This window comes from Clarias gariepinus, chromosome 13, assembly GCF_024256425.1.
Source record: "Clarias gariepinus isolate MV-2021 ecotype Netherlands chromosome 13, CGAR_prim_01v2, whole genome shotgun sequence".
NCBI lineage: Eukaryota > Metazoa > Chordata > Actinopteri > Siluriformes > Clariidae > Clarias > Clarias gariepinus.
Window position 1 is genome coordinate 1142959 of NC_071112.1, and position 16586 is coordinate 1159544.

The window sequence follows — 16586 nt, forward strand, 5'->3', positions numbered from 1 at the left end:
ACGCGCACACACACTATTCATACTCCAAAATAATGATAGGATCATTTTTAGTCCCGGATAGTTTGTAGAGTATTCATTTAAGAGTATTTATTTTATTCAGGTGTGTGTGTGTGTGTGTGTGTGTGTGTGTGTGTGTGGAGTTTGTTTATTCTCCTCGCACTTGGTGGGTTTTCTACGGGTTCTCCACGGGTTCTCTGTTCTCCCTTTGTGGTCCAAAGTTCAGTGTAGTGTCTGCTGTAAAGTCAACTGGTTATTATTGGTCTAGGTTATTATAGGTAGAATAAATAACTACGTTCAACATAATGATTTATTTTTACAGAAGAACAGGTATAGATGAGGAGTTTGCTCAAACCCCCTGAAAAAAATCAACCTTTACTATTTATTTTTATTCTTAAAATGCAGTGTTTTAGCAGTTATTAAATGTTGGCAATATTTGTCAAATGTAAGATTTAAAATTTAATTAGGTTCGCCTTTCAATACTTTACCCGTATAATTTATTCTCGATCAGGAGTGTAAGTCTTGTGTAACAGGACACATTTATATTTGGTGAAAGGTCATCATCTGAGCCACTATTTTCTGTAATCTGTAGGTTACAGATTAAAGGTTTTTAGATTTCTAATGCAGCATTACATCATTAGCACAAAGTAGCTCGTGTCTTTATTGCTCTATTCTTCCCCCTAGTGGATAACTGAGACTAATTTGTTTTTTATAAACTCCATATTGCTGTTAAGGTCCAAAAAATCAATTTTATTTATAGCATGTTTTCTGCCAAATCAGTAACTAGAAGAAAAGGAATTGCAAAGAGAGCCTTCAATAACACAAAATCAGTTCTAATATCCCACTACAACACACAAAAGATTTAGAATTTATAACTGTTATGTCATATTTACTGTTATATTGAAGTGAATTAAGGACATTTGCGGAGATTATTCCATTATAAGCTTTATTAGCGTTATGGCCAAAGGAATCTTTTAAAAGCATTATTTCTGAATATAGATCCAGTACCTCAGGTATAGCAGACATTAGAGCCATTTAATGGGATTAACCTCTGAAATGTTATTAATTTCGCCACAGGATTGTATTTTAGGACCGATGAACAGATCAGCTTATTTAGCTGTTGGAATGTGGCGCTTTAGAAACATCCTAAAAATTTAATGTAAATAAAACAAACATACAAAAAATGATGTACGGCTGATATCAGGACAGAAAAATCCCTTGTGATAAATATCAGGTAAAGGAAACATTTTAGGGTAAACTTGTAAACTTTCAAATAAAACCGATTGGAAGGAAAAATTGAAGGTAAAAGAGGCAGAGCAAGATCTAGAAGACAATGAATGGCTCTATCATTTTAGGCTGGAATGACGCATATATCCTGTATATGTATTCTAAGTCGAATTCCAGTTTTTGGCATTTGTGATAAAAAAATATATATATATTTGACTTATTTTAATAATGACAGTTCTTTAGAAATTGAATGAAAAACAAAAATCATTTTTCGTCACTACATGAAATCTAGCACATTAAAAATCACCACAGGATGCTTGTTTTCTCTTTTTTTAAGACATTGTGGTTAGGGTTGAAGCGCTACGATGTCACCACACATGCCAACTATCTAAATTTGCTCCATGCTTACTTTCAGAGCGGAAATTCAGCTCGACTAGTTTTCTCTATTATTCACATCTGCATGCCTTAAAAAAATGTATCCCTTTTTAACTAAACACACTTCAGTAGAAGAGTAAATACACCTTCAATAAATTCAGCAGAATCTAAAAATACTGAAAATACTGAAAATACCGAAAACAACTTCAGTAAACATGGAGTGATGTCGAGTAAAAACACTCGTAGCCCCCTGAGAGGAAAATGAGTCAGACCTCATGAAACCTGATAACGAGACTTGATAATTAAATCACATCTTCATAATTAAGAGCCATTACCGAAGCAGTGTGGGGGAGAGAAATATGAAATGACGAGCCGGGCCCTGAGACACGATGTACTGATTCAGACTCATGGAATCGGGGTAGTCATGCACTCGCTGGACACTTTAATAGGAACCCCTGATTATACAGTACATGCAAATTAATTAGTCAGCCAATCATGTGACAGATACAGGTCAACAGATGGACTGGTTTTCTCTGAGTATTTTACAAAATGCTGATCTCCTGAGACTTTCACTGTCTCTCATCACCAGAGAACGCTGTGAAAAACATCCACGAAGTGGCAGTTCTGCAGGAAACAGCTTGTTGATGAGAGACCTCAGAGGAGAAAAGCCAGATTAAGCTGACATGAAGGCTACCCAAAACACCACCATCACCCCAGTATATAATAAAAATAAAAATATTAATAATCGTAGTAGTTCTTTACAGCCACGGTGATCTGAAAACCATATCAGAATGCCATCACCACCGGCGATAAGATAAGATGCCTTTATTCGTCTTCCAGTGGGGAAATTTCTAATATTGGAAAACCTAAATAAGTTTAGCTGATCTGTTCAACATCGTTCCTAAAATACAATCCTGTGGCGAAATTAATAACATTTTAGAGGTCAATCCCACTAAATGGCTTTAATGTCTGCTACCTGAGGTACTGGATCTATATTCAGAAATAATGCTTTTAAAAGATTCCTTTGGCCATAACGCTAATAAAGCTTATAATAGAATAATCTCCGCTTGCTGTGAAGATGATTTTAACCAGAATCTAAAACCTGCACTGTGAAAATGTTCATGAATTTTGCATGCAGATGTGATTCAGTTTTGCTTTTGGTGATGGACAGAATCCAGAACAGGATGTAATTATTCATTCTCGTTTTTCGTTTATTTTTACAAAAAGCTGGACTGTCCACGTCTCAGAGTATGTAGTTAAATTTATATGACTATTGATCCGAGTTCTCTGAAGTTTCATAAAACCCTTATATTTACTTTAGTTTTGACAGAAAATTTAAGCAAGCTGTTTATCTTTTCCTTTTTGTCAGTACTTCATGATGAAAAAGGTTATCTGTTCCAGCACTTTGAGAAATAATTATAGCCACAATCTTCCAAATTTTCCGTGCTGTCTTGCCTCTAGACACATTTTTCTTAATGCGATTACTCGTCTCACACCTAGTATTCAAACACTTTTAAAAAGTCACTCGTTTTTTGTCCTGGATGTTTAATGCATTTTTGGAATGCAAAACCCAGTAATGTAAACAAGCTTTAAAGATGGAGTTCAGTGAGACGTGTGATTGTGTATGATGGAGTGAAATGACTCCGACTGAACCTCTCTTTTTTATGTTTTTTTTTTTAGTCGTGCGTAGTTGTAGAGAGAAATAAATCCAACAGGTCTCCAACTTCCATCAGGCTTTTAAAGTCATAGCGATGCAGTGTAGTTCCAGCCAAATTTCTTTCCCTCCAAAGAGCCGGTCTTTATTTATAAATAGCTGGTTCTCAAAGAGCAGAAAAATCCCCCAGTGTCGGCTTGTAAATTTTTTTTTTCCCCCTAGTTTAATAGTATGGCATTTACTCTACTTTTTACCCAGTGAGCCTTCTGTTAGTGATTTACTCGACCGTTCCATTAAATGGTGTGATGTTTGACAAAGTACTAAGAAATGATACTTACATATAAATTATATTAGTTAAAATTATATTAAAACCCCAGAATAAAGAATTAGACTTGAGTAACGGTTTCTTGACAAACTTTTACATGTACTCGAGTATTTAAAAGTTTTGTTTATTACTGGAGTACATGTGAAAGTTTGTCAAAAAACCTTTACTCGAGTTTTAACAACAGAATTTAAATCAGAATCACAAATTTAATCAGAAGTTAATCAGAACCTTGTAGAAAGGCAGCACACATCACATTAATTGATAGTATTTGCTATAATTGGACTTGCTGTTTAGTGACTTTGAATCATGTAACTGAAATTGATGCGAGTCTGACTTGGGGTTACCCGTTACTTTAGCATCCTCCTTCACATTGGACATGTCTTGTCGTGTGAAGGAAGCACCTCATTTTATACTAGGAATTATTGTAAACACACTGGGATTTAAACTATCTAAATTATTTACAAACCCTACTTAAATTCCTGACTGTGTATATTACTTGAAATAAATTGCATCCTTAAGCGAATAAATAACTGTGTTATTTATTAAATAAATCACAATTTTTCTGCGATGGATTGTGCACAACCATCTTATACTTAGTGTCTCCGTCTGGCCCAGTCAGACATTTCAGTGAGGTATTACCAGGAGTTTTACAGGCAGCGTCGCCTCATTATTCCCTAAAACTGCAGTGAAATCCATGCAGTTATGACGAGACTGAGAAATGTAAGACTGGGTCGTCACAGAGCCTGCATCGCTTCCTCGACCGTAGGAACGGAAACCGCGCGTCTCCTCTATCCGTCACCTCCGCAGTAAGATGACAGGAAATTGGTTATACCACCAACTGCGTCAGACAGATTTAATGAAGCTGTTTCACAATGAAACGTTAAAAAAATTATAATAATTTGAGTGACTGAGCACCTGCACTGATTCAGCCGTCTCTTCCTTCCTCACACTTCATTTAACACAGAGCGATGTTTACGTCTCCTTAAACTCATCAAAGTTAAATTCAGTTCAGTCCACGCGCCAGTTGTTTATTAGTGCCATCTGCTGGGATTGGGCGGTTATTATTTTTATGATTCATAAAACAGTCCTTGATTTAAATGAGGTACGCGGTGAGGTGCTTAACGTTTTTTTGTTTTGTCGCTTTACCTCACCGGAGTGGAATATCACTTGAGTGTCGCTGTAGATGAACTGCTTTTTAGATGGACTTATGTTTAACATCTCATACCTAAAAACTTGTGTAATGAATCACACCATGAAAGCAGTGCTGGTCCAACCAGTTCTTACTCAAAATAGTGGTTTGATTTTTATTTTCAAAAAAACCTACTACAGATAGTCCTTGACTTAAGAACAAATCAGACCTATGAACATGCTCCTGGAACAGAACTCGTTCCTAAGTCTTAAACACCTTTAACACGAATAAACAATGTAAATCATACAAATCCACTTGACTAAATCTGTCTGCCTTCCCCACACTGACATCATGTGGCCAAAAAACCTGTCTCTGAGCCTTTAAAATCGTGAGAGGAATCCCAGACGCCATTTTGTCAGCTGTTTAACACTGTATTGGACTGTAAACCATTTTTTGTTGAGAATCTTCTGAAATTAGGATTACTCTCTATCAGGACATCTTTACAGGACAGACATTTTCTACCTACAAATGTTCGTAGATCCAAAGTCTGTTCGTATCTGCGGAAATTCATAAGTCAAATGTTCATAAGTTGGGGACTACCTGTATTGTTCTAGAATGTGAAAAATAAATCCAGACTTTTGACTGATACTGTACAGAAATGTGGCACTTGGATGAGGAGTGAAATAAAGGGAGCTTGAGGTGTGAAAAAGTGCCTTGTTTGAGGGGTGTTTCAGTTGGGACATTAACACACACACCACACACTTTAGGTTAACTCATCCAGCTTAATTGCTGTTTATCCATTATAACTGTATCTAAAATGTGTCATAAGCATCATTAAAAGCCATGGTGTGTGTGTGTGTGTGTTTTGTACCTGCAGTGTGAATGAGTTTTGCTGTAGTTGTTTTTAAAAGATTAACCTGAAGGGATCAGAGATATGATGGAGATATATTTTGTTCCTGTGATCAGATCAGATTTTAACGTCGTTAGTCTTAATGAAGACGATCGATGAGAGACGAGTTCTAAAGGTTCTGCTCGGAAGCGTGAATAAACAGAGCGGGACAATATTGTGTTCAGATCGCGTCACTAACATCTTTTTAATTTCTGTTTATTTACTTCAGCGCTGATAGATAACGATTTCTGTCTTTTTTTCCCCCCTATTCGTCCCATCACATGACGTCTCGCCCCTCTCCTGCCCTTTTTTATTTCTGTGGACCTTCTCTCTCTCTCTCTCTCTCTCTCTCTCTCTCAGTGTGACCAAGACCAGTGCATTCAGAGCACCAAATTCGTTTTGCAGGCCGCCGCTACACCGCTGCTGCAGAGCGAGACCCCGGTCATGGCTGATGAATCGATGGCGTCGAGCAGACCGGCCCTCGGCACGCCCTGCCCGCTGCTTCCTCTGGGCCAGCCCACACCGCCCACCTCCACCCCCAGCCTAAGCTGTGACGTTGAGAGTCTGAGCCCTGCAGCCCCCGAGGCCCAGCACCACTTCCTCACGCCCGACGACGCCCCCTCGCCCCCGGGCATGCTCCCCTGCACGAGCCCGCCGGACCCCACCCACACGGTGCCCTTCTACAATCCTGCCAGCCAGGACTCTCTACACGAGGACTCGGTCCGTGGCCTGGTCAAACTCAGCTCTGTTTAAATAAACGAGCGTGCGCTGGTCATGGCGCGTGTCCCTCACACCGGCGCGTGTCCCTCACACCGGCGCGTGTCCCTCACACCGGCGCGTGTCCCTCACACTGCCCCTGATTCTGTGCCAAGAGCCCGCTCGCTCATCATCGTAACTCTGCAGTCTCAGTGACTTGAGTCTTCTTGAGTCACTCAGTGCGGACCTGAGGACATTTAAACCAGGTCTACAGTCTGACACGCCCAAGTGAGCCGCCAAATCTGTCTCTGCTCCTCAGACTGTGTGCGCGTGGATCCAGGGGCTGGTGGCTCCAAAACAAAGGGCTGTAACTAACTCGCGTCAAACTGTTTAGAAAGAGGACGTTCCACTAGAAAAGCTGCTTCACGCGTCTCTGACTGACTGACTGGGAGTCTCTCTGTGTTCTGGAGCTGATTTTCTTTCTTTCTGTTTTTTTTGTTTGTTTGTTTGTTTCTCTGCCTGTTGATTGGGACCGGACACTTTTCACCTTCCCATCTTTTGAGATTATTGTACAGCCGATAACGACGTGAGCTGTTTGTCATGTTGCATAAGTGTACTTTTTTTTTTCTTTTTATCTACTTTGGAAACAGTATGGTATTCTGTTGTGGCACAAAAGATTTTCTTTTTTGCAACAAATCGGTGTTTTATCATATGGATGTTCCTACACAAGTCCCTGAGTTTTAATGGGATTCTATCAAAGCTGTTCCTGCTCGAATCTTGAAACACTTCCTTGTTGTATGCTGCGACGTTCCCTGGTCTGCATAAACACAGTGTTATCACGTGACGATTGCCTGTAGTGAATGTCTTACCAACATGACCTATGATACTGTGTTATGAGAAAAGAATTAATAAATACACTGCCCAATAAAATCTGATTAATTACAAATACCACGTACCCGTCTAATTTCACTTCCGTCAGGATGCTTTTGTAGGTCTGACAGAAGAAATGTAATAAGCAGCTTGTAGATTAATCGTAAGTACTTTCATACAAATATGTTCAAGTAAATTGTTATACAGCAGAACTTTGCCTCAAGTGTAAGGCATTCGAGGGAGAAATGTCCTTTAGACAAATTATAATCCGTAGCAAATAATACTGTGTGTGTGTGTATATATATATATATATATACAGTATATATATAAATATTACACACACGCACAGTAATCCAAAAAAAATTAAGAAAACCAGTATGTGTATTACATTAATATTATAAATCAATATATAACCTATAGCAATAAAGTTAGTATTTAAATATATATATATATATACACAAGTTTTTCTTTTCCTGAATGTATATACTTTTCCCCCCTCAGTAATTAGTCTTATAGTCTTGGGTTGTTGTTTTTTCCCCCCATTTGTTTGTTTTCCATGTCTTTGTTTTTCTTTCTATTGTTACTTTCAGGTTTCCCCCCCCCACACACACACACACTTCAGGAAAAGAAAAATAGTATAATGTACATTACAATATATTGATATTGATTATGATGAAATAATGTCATATATATTAATACAACGTATAGCACTACATTTAGTATTAAATTATACATTTTCTTTTTCTGATGTTTTTTTTCTTTCAGTTTTAAAGGTAATTTAGCTGTTTGACATCAATTCCTGGGATAGTTTTTAAATTCTGAAATGTTTTCTATAAACATATTTTCATGTTTTTCAGTGCGGGCAAACCAACAGTGCATAAAAATAATAAACATCTGACCAAAAACAAAAGTTGCACACTAATATTTCCTTCACCTGCATTTGGCTTTAATGTGTGAAAGTGATTCCAGAAACACTTTGTCCTGAACTGTGGGTTGCGCCATCTGGGAAATAAAACTCCATAGATGTGATAACCGTTCAGGTCGTCAGCTGACTTTATTTTATCAGAAGATCATGTGATCTCTTTGATTAAACCTTTTCCAGAGCGAAGTGGCGGTAAAATGAAGTCAGCTGATGTCCTGAAACAAACTTGAACCCATTTTTTTTACTTTTATTTTAGTTTCACTAATAAGTGGATCTCTTTTGGACACGCGGAACTGTGATTAAAGCTTATGAGGTCACTCTAGTGTTCATTACAGTACATGCTTTATTAAATACATAAGTATAAAGCACAATAATTATAATAAGAATGTTATTCTATAATAATAAAACATTTGCACTCTTTGCCTATACACTCATCAACTTTAACCAAACGAACACGACGGGGTTCCCTTTAAGTTTTTAATTCTTACTTAAACATTAGGCACGTTAGGCAAATACTGTATGTACCCTCATATGTGAATTTAACTGAGCCTTCAGTTTAATTTTTTTTCCCCCTGAACATTTCCATCCATAAAACCCAGACACCGTCGTAACAGCTGCTGTTGGATTTAAGCTGATATTTTAAAGCTATATACTGTATTTTATGCATTGACCAGCTGATTAGGCTTAAATTTTATCTCTGAAACATCTGGGCTGATTGATTGATACGTGCTGCAGTAATCAATCATACAAATTGGCGGGGCGGGGGGGAGGGGTAACTCTTAAAATTCCATGTTTAAGATCAAATAATCATACATTTTCTTTAAGGGTGCCAACACTTCTGGAGCCGACTGTGCAACAAATTTAATAGTTAAGCACTGTAGTCAATTTAAATATAACTTAGTGACGACGCACTCATCCAGGTAATCTCCTCTCTAACAGCTTTGTGAGTCTGTGTTACTCTGTGTGTGTTTCTCAGGCCGTCACGTCTCTTAAAACACTCCCTGATTCTTTAACTGTGACACAGAGACTAAGTAGCCTCTAATTACGCCTTTTGTTTCATTATTCTCTTTGCTAATTGCTACACCGTGGAAAAAATTAAAATCAATTGTCCATGGATGCAAGTCCGAGTTAAACGCAGCCCGTTCTTCGCGTGCGCTCTGGGTGTCTCAGCTGCGTATCCGTTAATTGGCTGTTTAAAAAAAAATTAAATAACGCGCACACACACACACGATAGTGCTGAAGCGATCGTGACCGAGCCGAGAGTCACCAGAGCTTAACGTCCTGCAAGTCCACGTCTCCGAGGACCTCCAGCTGGGTGATGGAGCTCAGGTCCTGCACTCGGTGTCTGTACTCCAGCAGGTGCTCTCCATTCACGGCCATTTTAAACTGGTGGTTCTGGCACAGGATGATGATCTGAGGACACGGACAACGACAGGTGCGTTAGTGTTCATTTAATCTGTGATACTTTCTCATCACGGTGCTGTTGCTCCTGATACAAAACACCTGATTCTTGAAACGCATCAGTCTGTGTGAACTGAACCCTCTGTTCTGTTATTCTGTACAATCAAAAGTCCCGCTTTGACTCGAACGCCCCTCGTATATTTAAACTCAGCTTTTTATGCCATCGATAAGGAATGACTTCAGGAAGTAGATTTATATTTAGATCCCTGATGAGCCGCTCCCTGTGGGCGACACCAGACTGCACGAGTAGAAATCATTACAGTATAATTGTAGAAGATTAAAGACAAACAGGACCGAGTGTGTGTGTTTTGAAAGGATGTTCAGTACGAGCACACTGTTACACACACATCAGAGTCCTGGGATGAGCACGGCGCAGTTTTTATGATTACAGCAGAAGTCCATCAGTATTCATGTACAGCACTACTAAGAATAAGAACAAAACACAAATACTTTGTTTTCAGATGTTTTCATCTTGTTTTTATTTTTAACACTTAACTATCACACAAAGCCTGTCTTTTTTTTCCTTATAAATCACTAAACACATTTCTGAATAGCTGATGTTGAGTAAGTCACCGTACATACGCTGTTAAACTGAAGTTTTTTCATCTTTTTTTTTAATGAAACGTTTCGAACAATCACGTGTCTGTTATTATTTCTGAGTGCTGAATCACTCCCATGAGTCTAAGTTTAATCAAGAGGAAACAGTTTAACAAACTAATCCAACCTAACTGAACACCAAACACTAACCTGGCCCTCTTAAACACTAAAGTAGTTTGTTTTTATATAATTAGTCAGTATTATTTATGTATAAAGACGGCTTTTTATACATTGTTTTATATTTTGTGATATAAACAAAATTCATCAAAAGGTAAATATGGTGACGAAGACAGATTATTTCTATGTTTCAGTATTCCGCTGGAAAAAATTATTCTGTGTATGACCAAATCGGGGCACGACCAGAATTCAGGAACAAATTCAATTTGTGAACCGAGGTTCCACCGTATTTAACAAATATCTCTAAGAGGATCTCCAGCCCCTCACAGAGAGGACGCCTTTGACTTACACCTCAACGTTTCACAGTGATATCGTCCTAGGAGCAATAACACGTTTTAATGATGCAGTCTTGAGCGGCTAAGCCTTCTCCCTTTTATCATCTCTTTGACTGGCTCTCTTTTTATTTCCTGTGAACCTGAGTAACACTAAGCGATTACATAATCACAATAGAGGAGTCGGTGCTCTCCTTCAAGTCAGTTCATCGGCCCCAAGGTATCACAATCTAAAAATACATCACGGCTTCAAAAGTCTCTGAAGAAACATTCAGCGCACTAAACTGTACGACGTCATGTGACAGAGAGAGTTCGCCAGAAAAACTCTCAGTAAACTCAGTCATGCTCTGATCTACATTCCTGCGCTCTTATTCACACTCGTACCTCAAAATATTTCCCGGCTGTGAACGGGAAGTACGACAGCTCGAGCTCCTCCGGCCCCCAAGACTCGCTCAGGTAAGAGTTTCGGACGAGCATGCCCGACTTGATTCGTGCGTTCACGTGAAGGGCGATGTTTTTAGACTCGCTGCATCTCAAGTTCACCGAGAAACTAAAACGCACAAGAAGAAGAAGGAGGCTGTTACAGTGAGACAGTAATTAAATAAACACACGATAATTTAAAATAAAAGGTGCTGTGAGGTACCTGTGAGGAAATAAGCTGACGTGGCCCTTAATAGTGATGTGCTGCCCAGGACTGAGCCCTTTAAGTATACTTCCCCTGTACGGGATACTCTACAGGGAGGAAGAGGAAATGTACAACCTGTAACTGGTGGCTTTCGGGGAAAAAACAAAAAAAACAATTCCAATCAGGTGAACTCAAGAACTCACCAGATCACCTGATTCTGAAAATATTGCCTATGAAAGCCAGGATGAGATTATTACAACTGTTAATAACCCACCTGATTTAAAATAATAATAATAATAATAATAATAATATCACTAGATTAATGTCTGTTGTGGTGAAACAGAGGTTCTTACTGAGCTTGAGACGTAGCCAATGGCTTGAATTTGAACTTTTCCTGACACAGAGAATGTGTCGACCCTGTGCAAGGGGATCCGGTGCTTATAGTCCAGGACATGAGCTCCGTTTACTGCCACCTGCAGGACACAAACTGATCAGCAGCAGAAAAAACCTTTCTGTACAGACAAACCACTACGTTTAAGATTGTTTCTTGTTACTAATAAACATTTTATGTTTCTACTTTGAGAAGACTAATATGTACGTGTTCAAGTCAAACCAGGAATTTCTTGTTCCAACTGACATTTACAGAAAACTACAGGAACTGTATACACTCTCATTCACCAACACCACACACACTTTACAGGAACTTGGCTGGGAGTTACAGTACCGCCACGTCCCCCTGTACAGTCCTGACCTCGCTCCAAGACAATTCCACATGTTTGAGTTATTAAAGGAGTTCCTGGGAGGCCAGCATTTCAGATGTAAATCAGACAGATAGTCTGAGAAAACTTTCTACCTTGATGTTGTCCAAGTACTAGTAAAACACTGAGATAAGTGCATAAGTGTATCGGGATTATATAGAGAAATAAAGGAAGATTTTACTCTCAAATCAGTGTTGTGAACAATCAAAAGTCCCAGTTTAACTCGAACAGCCCTCATATTTTATTAAAACATTAAGGGCGTCTGGCCAAATACTGAAAAAATAAATATAAAACTAGGCAATCTAGCCTTTCTGTGGACATTTAGATACTGTACTTGCAAAAAACAAACATAATTAATTTTTTATATTTCAAACAGATCTGTACAGTATTTACAGTATTGAACAGATACATTTCAAATGAATATAAATTTAGATGCAAACTGTAAAAAAAAAAAAAAAAAAAAAAAAAAAAAGATCTGTCTTTCCCAGACCAATTACAAAAAAACTAACCAATCAGGCCATATGGAAGTGGAGAGGAAGTGCTTTTCTGAAAATCTTACTCTGCATAAAAAAACTCACAAAACCTTGAAACTTGCTCAAAAGGTGCTGATTTGTGTTTAATTCTCTGATCATTTTAGCTTTTATAATCCTAATATGACAACAAAAACAAATCATTTGAGCACTAAATACGGACAGAAATAAAGCCTGTGAAATTGTGCTGTGCCTCTAATATGTACACAGATGGTAAACTCGATAGTCAAAGGCATTTTTAAAATCTATCTAATATATATTTATAAGTAAGAAACATAGCAGACATTTTTGCAAACATCCTGGAGTATAAAACTCATGGAGAAATATAGAAATGTATCTATATTTGAAATACGTGTTTTTAAGCAAAGATAAAGACCCGTCGTCATTTATAACACTAATACTATTGTAACCTGAATGTGTTGTCTAGATAACTCTGATCGTAATGTGGTCTTTTTTTATTAATCGAACCACCCGCATGCTGGCTCGCATCCGTCCGCTTTGAAATGAGGTTAGTGCTAATTCTCTGTTTGTCTTAATACTGGATATTCTGCTCCCAAAGGCTTGGCTGAAAAAAAAAGATGTTAAATCATTCACATGCTCAGATTAAATGAACCTATAAGGTGATTAAAAACTGGGAAACACAACAGGAAGTTAAAAGGTCTAATCTAAGTTTAGTTTGGAAACAGGCATCAGATGCATCAAGATTAAGTCACAGAAGATTTTTGGTCCATCAATGCCCCCTGGTGGCCACCACTGGGAACTGCCATCATTTAAACACTGAATCAGTAAATACCTGTCTTACACACTTAGTTGGTGTTAATCAAGAACATGTCTATCTGTTATTGTCCATTTTTACTGGCCATCCATAACAGACAGAACAGAAAGTAACAAGTTTGTTTACAGAAATGCTTGGAAAAGCGTTCAGACATAGGATCGTACAATTATTTCCCTAATCAAAATATAATTTCTAGCCTTCATCATAAGATGCCAAGCCATCTCATACCCATTCTCTCATGGTGGATGTTAAAGTCACTCACCTTGAACACATCTTCCTGCGCTAGAATGATTGTTTCAAAGGACACTCCCTGCTTAAAGGGCATCTGATCAAGCGTCTCCTCTCTGCCCCAGCTACCCTGCTGTAAGGAGTTACAGACGATGCACGGCGAGTTCCTGAAGCGAGGGTTGAAGTGGAATGCGATGTCGGCTCGGGGTTTCGTGCTGCAGCCGCAGGTCAGGTCCAACTGGAACCTGGAAGTGGAGGGGTTTACTTTATATAACTACGCTGCTTAATACATACATTTACTACAGCAGATTTCATCCGCATGACAAATAAACACTGAAATATTTTACCATGACAGTTCAAGTTCCTGGTTATATTATTAATAATTGATAACGTTTTTTGCCTCTCATCAATCATTAATAATATGACCTTGAATTTAAACATTTTTTAGTTTTTCTAAATATTTTAAGTGTCTTTTAAAAGTTTAAACATGTGTGTGTGGTTTCTCTTATCATATTTAATTGTTTTACCTAAAAAAAAATCATAATAACTGTATAACCATTATCATGAAGTTTTTTTTAATATATATATATATATATATATATATATATATATATATATATATATATATATATGCATTTTTCCAAATTAATGCTTACTTAGTCACATGACTATGGCTCAGTATAATATTTGAGGATGAAACATGGCTGACAGCTGACACTTAATGTTTCTGAAGAAGACTGGACTGCAAAGTCGGTTTTAAAGAACAGAGAACCTGAGGAGAGAGAGAGATCTATAGTTGGTGGCGATGCCACTACTAGACGTTGAGCGGTGCAGATAAGGAAACGTGTCGAGAAGAAAGTGTGTGGAAGTAGAACAAGACAAGAAGAGCCAGCCGGGAAGATGAGAGAGTGAGACCTACGGCTGACGGTAATGTAACCTACTGCTGCTTCAACTGCCGTTAAACAACAACAAAGAAGCTGACAAAAAATCGGAAAAAAATAAGCACTGACTTAAAACTTGTATAAAAAGTAAAGTACAATGGGACCTTGAACTGCAAGCATAATTCGTCCGGGAAGCTTGTATATCAAAGCACTTATACATCAAATACCATAAGAAATAATGGAAACTCAGACTATTCGTTCCACAGCCCAAAAAGTCGTATAAAAATCATTAATACAAGATCTAAAGTAAAAATAAAACAAACTAACCTGAACTTTACATTTAAAAATAATCCAGACAAAGCAGAGTTTTACACACACACACACACACACTAATGGAATCACTGCTTAGCACTGGATCTTTAACAAGTATAATTATCTTAGACTTCGCATAAATTAACCTGCACACTTACACTGGGTCCTGCAACTCACATGCAATTTTTTTTAAAATATTGTGACATTTATATATTTGCAATGTATTTATTTGATACCTTTACAATCTCTAAAAGCATTTTAAGCAGGGAAGTCTTAGATGTCTTTAGAGATCAGATCATCTCTACTACTTTATCCTGTATTCAGGGTCGCGGGGGGCTGGAGCCTATGCCAGGAGACTTGGGCATGAGGTGTGGTACAGCCTGGACCGAGTACCAATTCATTGCGCGCACACACAGACACACACACACGCGTACGCTATAGGCAATTTAGGTAGCAAATTAGCCTAATCTGCATTCTTTGGACTGTGGAAGGAAACCAGAGAACCCAGAGGAAACCCACCAAGAACGGAGAGAACTTGCAAACTCCACACACACACACACACACAGGCAGGGAATCGAACCCATGACCCTGGAGGTGCGAGGCCACAGTCCTACACCACTGAGCCAATAATCAATAATGAGCGATGCATCACGTGACCTGTGTGATGAGGGGAGGAGTTACCTGTCGGCCTGGTTGAGGACACGCCCCTGCACGAGCACCATGTCCCCGGGCCGGAGCCCCCCTGGGATGAGTCCTGTGAAGGGAATTACCTGAAATATAAACCAGCAGATTAAATTAACGATGGTGTTTATTCAGTAAATCACATCTTCACTTCACATTTACACACAAATAGTAAAATAACACCGAAGAATGCTCATGTAATCCCTGTTTGTAGCCTCGGTGTCCCACCTGCTAACACCTGAACCCGGGCCAGTCAGGACGTTTGGAGCATTAATTCTACATTATTACTGTATATTTGTGCTAAAAGCGGTACGTACCGGGTTGAAGACGGCCTGTTTGGCATTGGCCACGGACATTTGGGACTCCGAGTGTCACAGCAGTGTGTAGAGGAGGAAGCTTTAAACACCCTCAGCGCTCCTCACTGCGCCATCTTACATCGCCTCAGAGAGAGAGAGGAGTCGACTCCGAATCGGCTCCGCGTGAACAACTCACTTCAGAGAGTCGATTCATTCAGAAATATGTGTTTAACTGTTATCTATCACTAAAATGTTAACACAGTATAAATTAATATTATAAGTATTAGCAAGTGGTATATGAAAGAAATATATATATATATATATATATATATATATATATATATATATATGTGTGTGTGTGTGTGTGTGTGTGTGTGTGTGTGTGTGTGTCGCCCTACCGGTGAATCAAACGACCTGTGGTTTGATACATGTGGACATTTGGTTCGGAATCGATTCAGTAAATTGAATCATTAACACCATCCCTGACTCAAAGCTAAATAAAACGTAAATCACTGACTAAATGACGTACATAAAATAAACAAATAAATAAAGTGATCGAAACCTTATTTTTACGACTTAAGTTCAGGGTTGTGTTTTCATAAAAATTCATTTAACAGCAATGTTCTAACAAAACACAAAATGTATAATAAAATCTGTATTTAAGTTATTCAATTTGTTATTTTCAGGTACATTTATTGTTATATATAGGGGATTTATTGTATATATTATTATTATTATTATTATTATTATTATTATTTTACATTCATATGTGTGTGTGTGTGTATGTCTGCATTTGAGGCTGTTGAAACAGTGCTTGTAGTTTCCCTATGATCCTACAGGGGGTGCTCTATAGATGATTGTGAATATTAAGGAAAGACATATTCATGCTCCTTCTGTATTTTATTATTA

At 38.2% G+C, this 16586-nt stretch overlaps 2 protein-coding genes across 3 annotated transcripts in view; one reads left to right on the plus strand and one right to left on the minus strand.

Moving 5' to 3' along the window:
• The window catches only part of LOC128535551 (palmitoyltransferase ZDHHC14-like), a 66898-nt gene extending 59445 nt beyond the window's left edge, over positions 1-7453 (plus strand). The window contains exon 10 of one of the 2 annotated variants that reach the window (XM_053509536.1): positions 5957-7453. In XM_053509536.1, the coding sequence (XP_053365511.1) occupies positions 5957-6349 (393 nt within the window). In that variant the 3' untranslated portion in view covers positions 6350-7453. The remainder of the gene's footprint in view (positions 1-5956) is intronic. The other variant, XM_053509537.1, reaches the window with a different exon arrangement.
• A 320-nt stretch (positions 7454-7773) lies between these two features.
• lgals8b (galectin 8b) lies at positions 7774-15836 on the minus strand. The gene is made up of 8 exons (XM_053509299.1): positions 15699-15836; positions 15382-15470; positions 13542-13752; positions 11570-11689; positions 11420-11446; positions 11235-11323; positions 10976-11141; positions 7774-9497 (listed from the first exon to the last, which is right to left on the minus strand). Exons 1-8 carry the CDS (start codon positions 15735-15737, stop codon positions 9348-9350), a joined length of 891 nt encoding a protein of 296 aa, XP_053365274.1. The 5' UTR covers positions 15738-15836; the 3' UTR covers positions 7774-9347.
• Between the last annotated feature and the right edge of the window lie 750 nt (positions 15837-16586).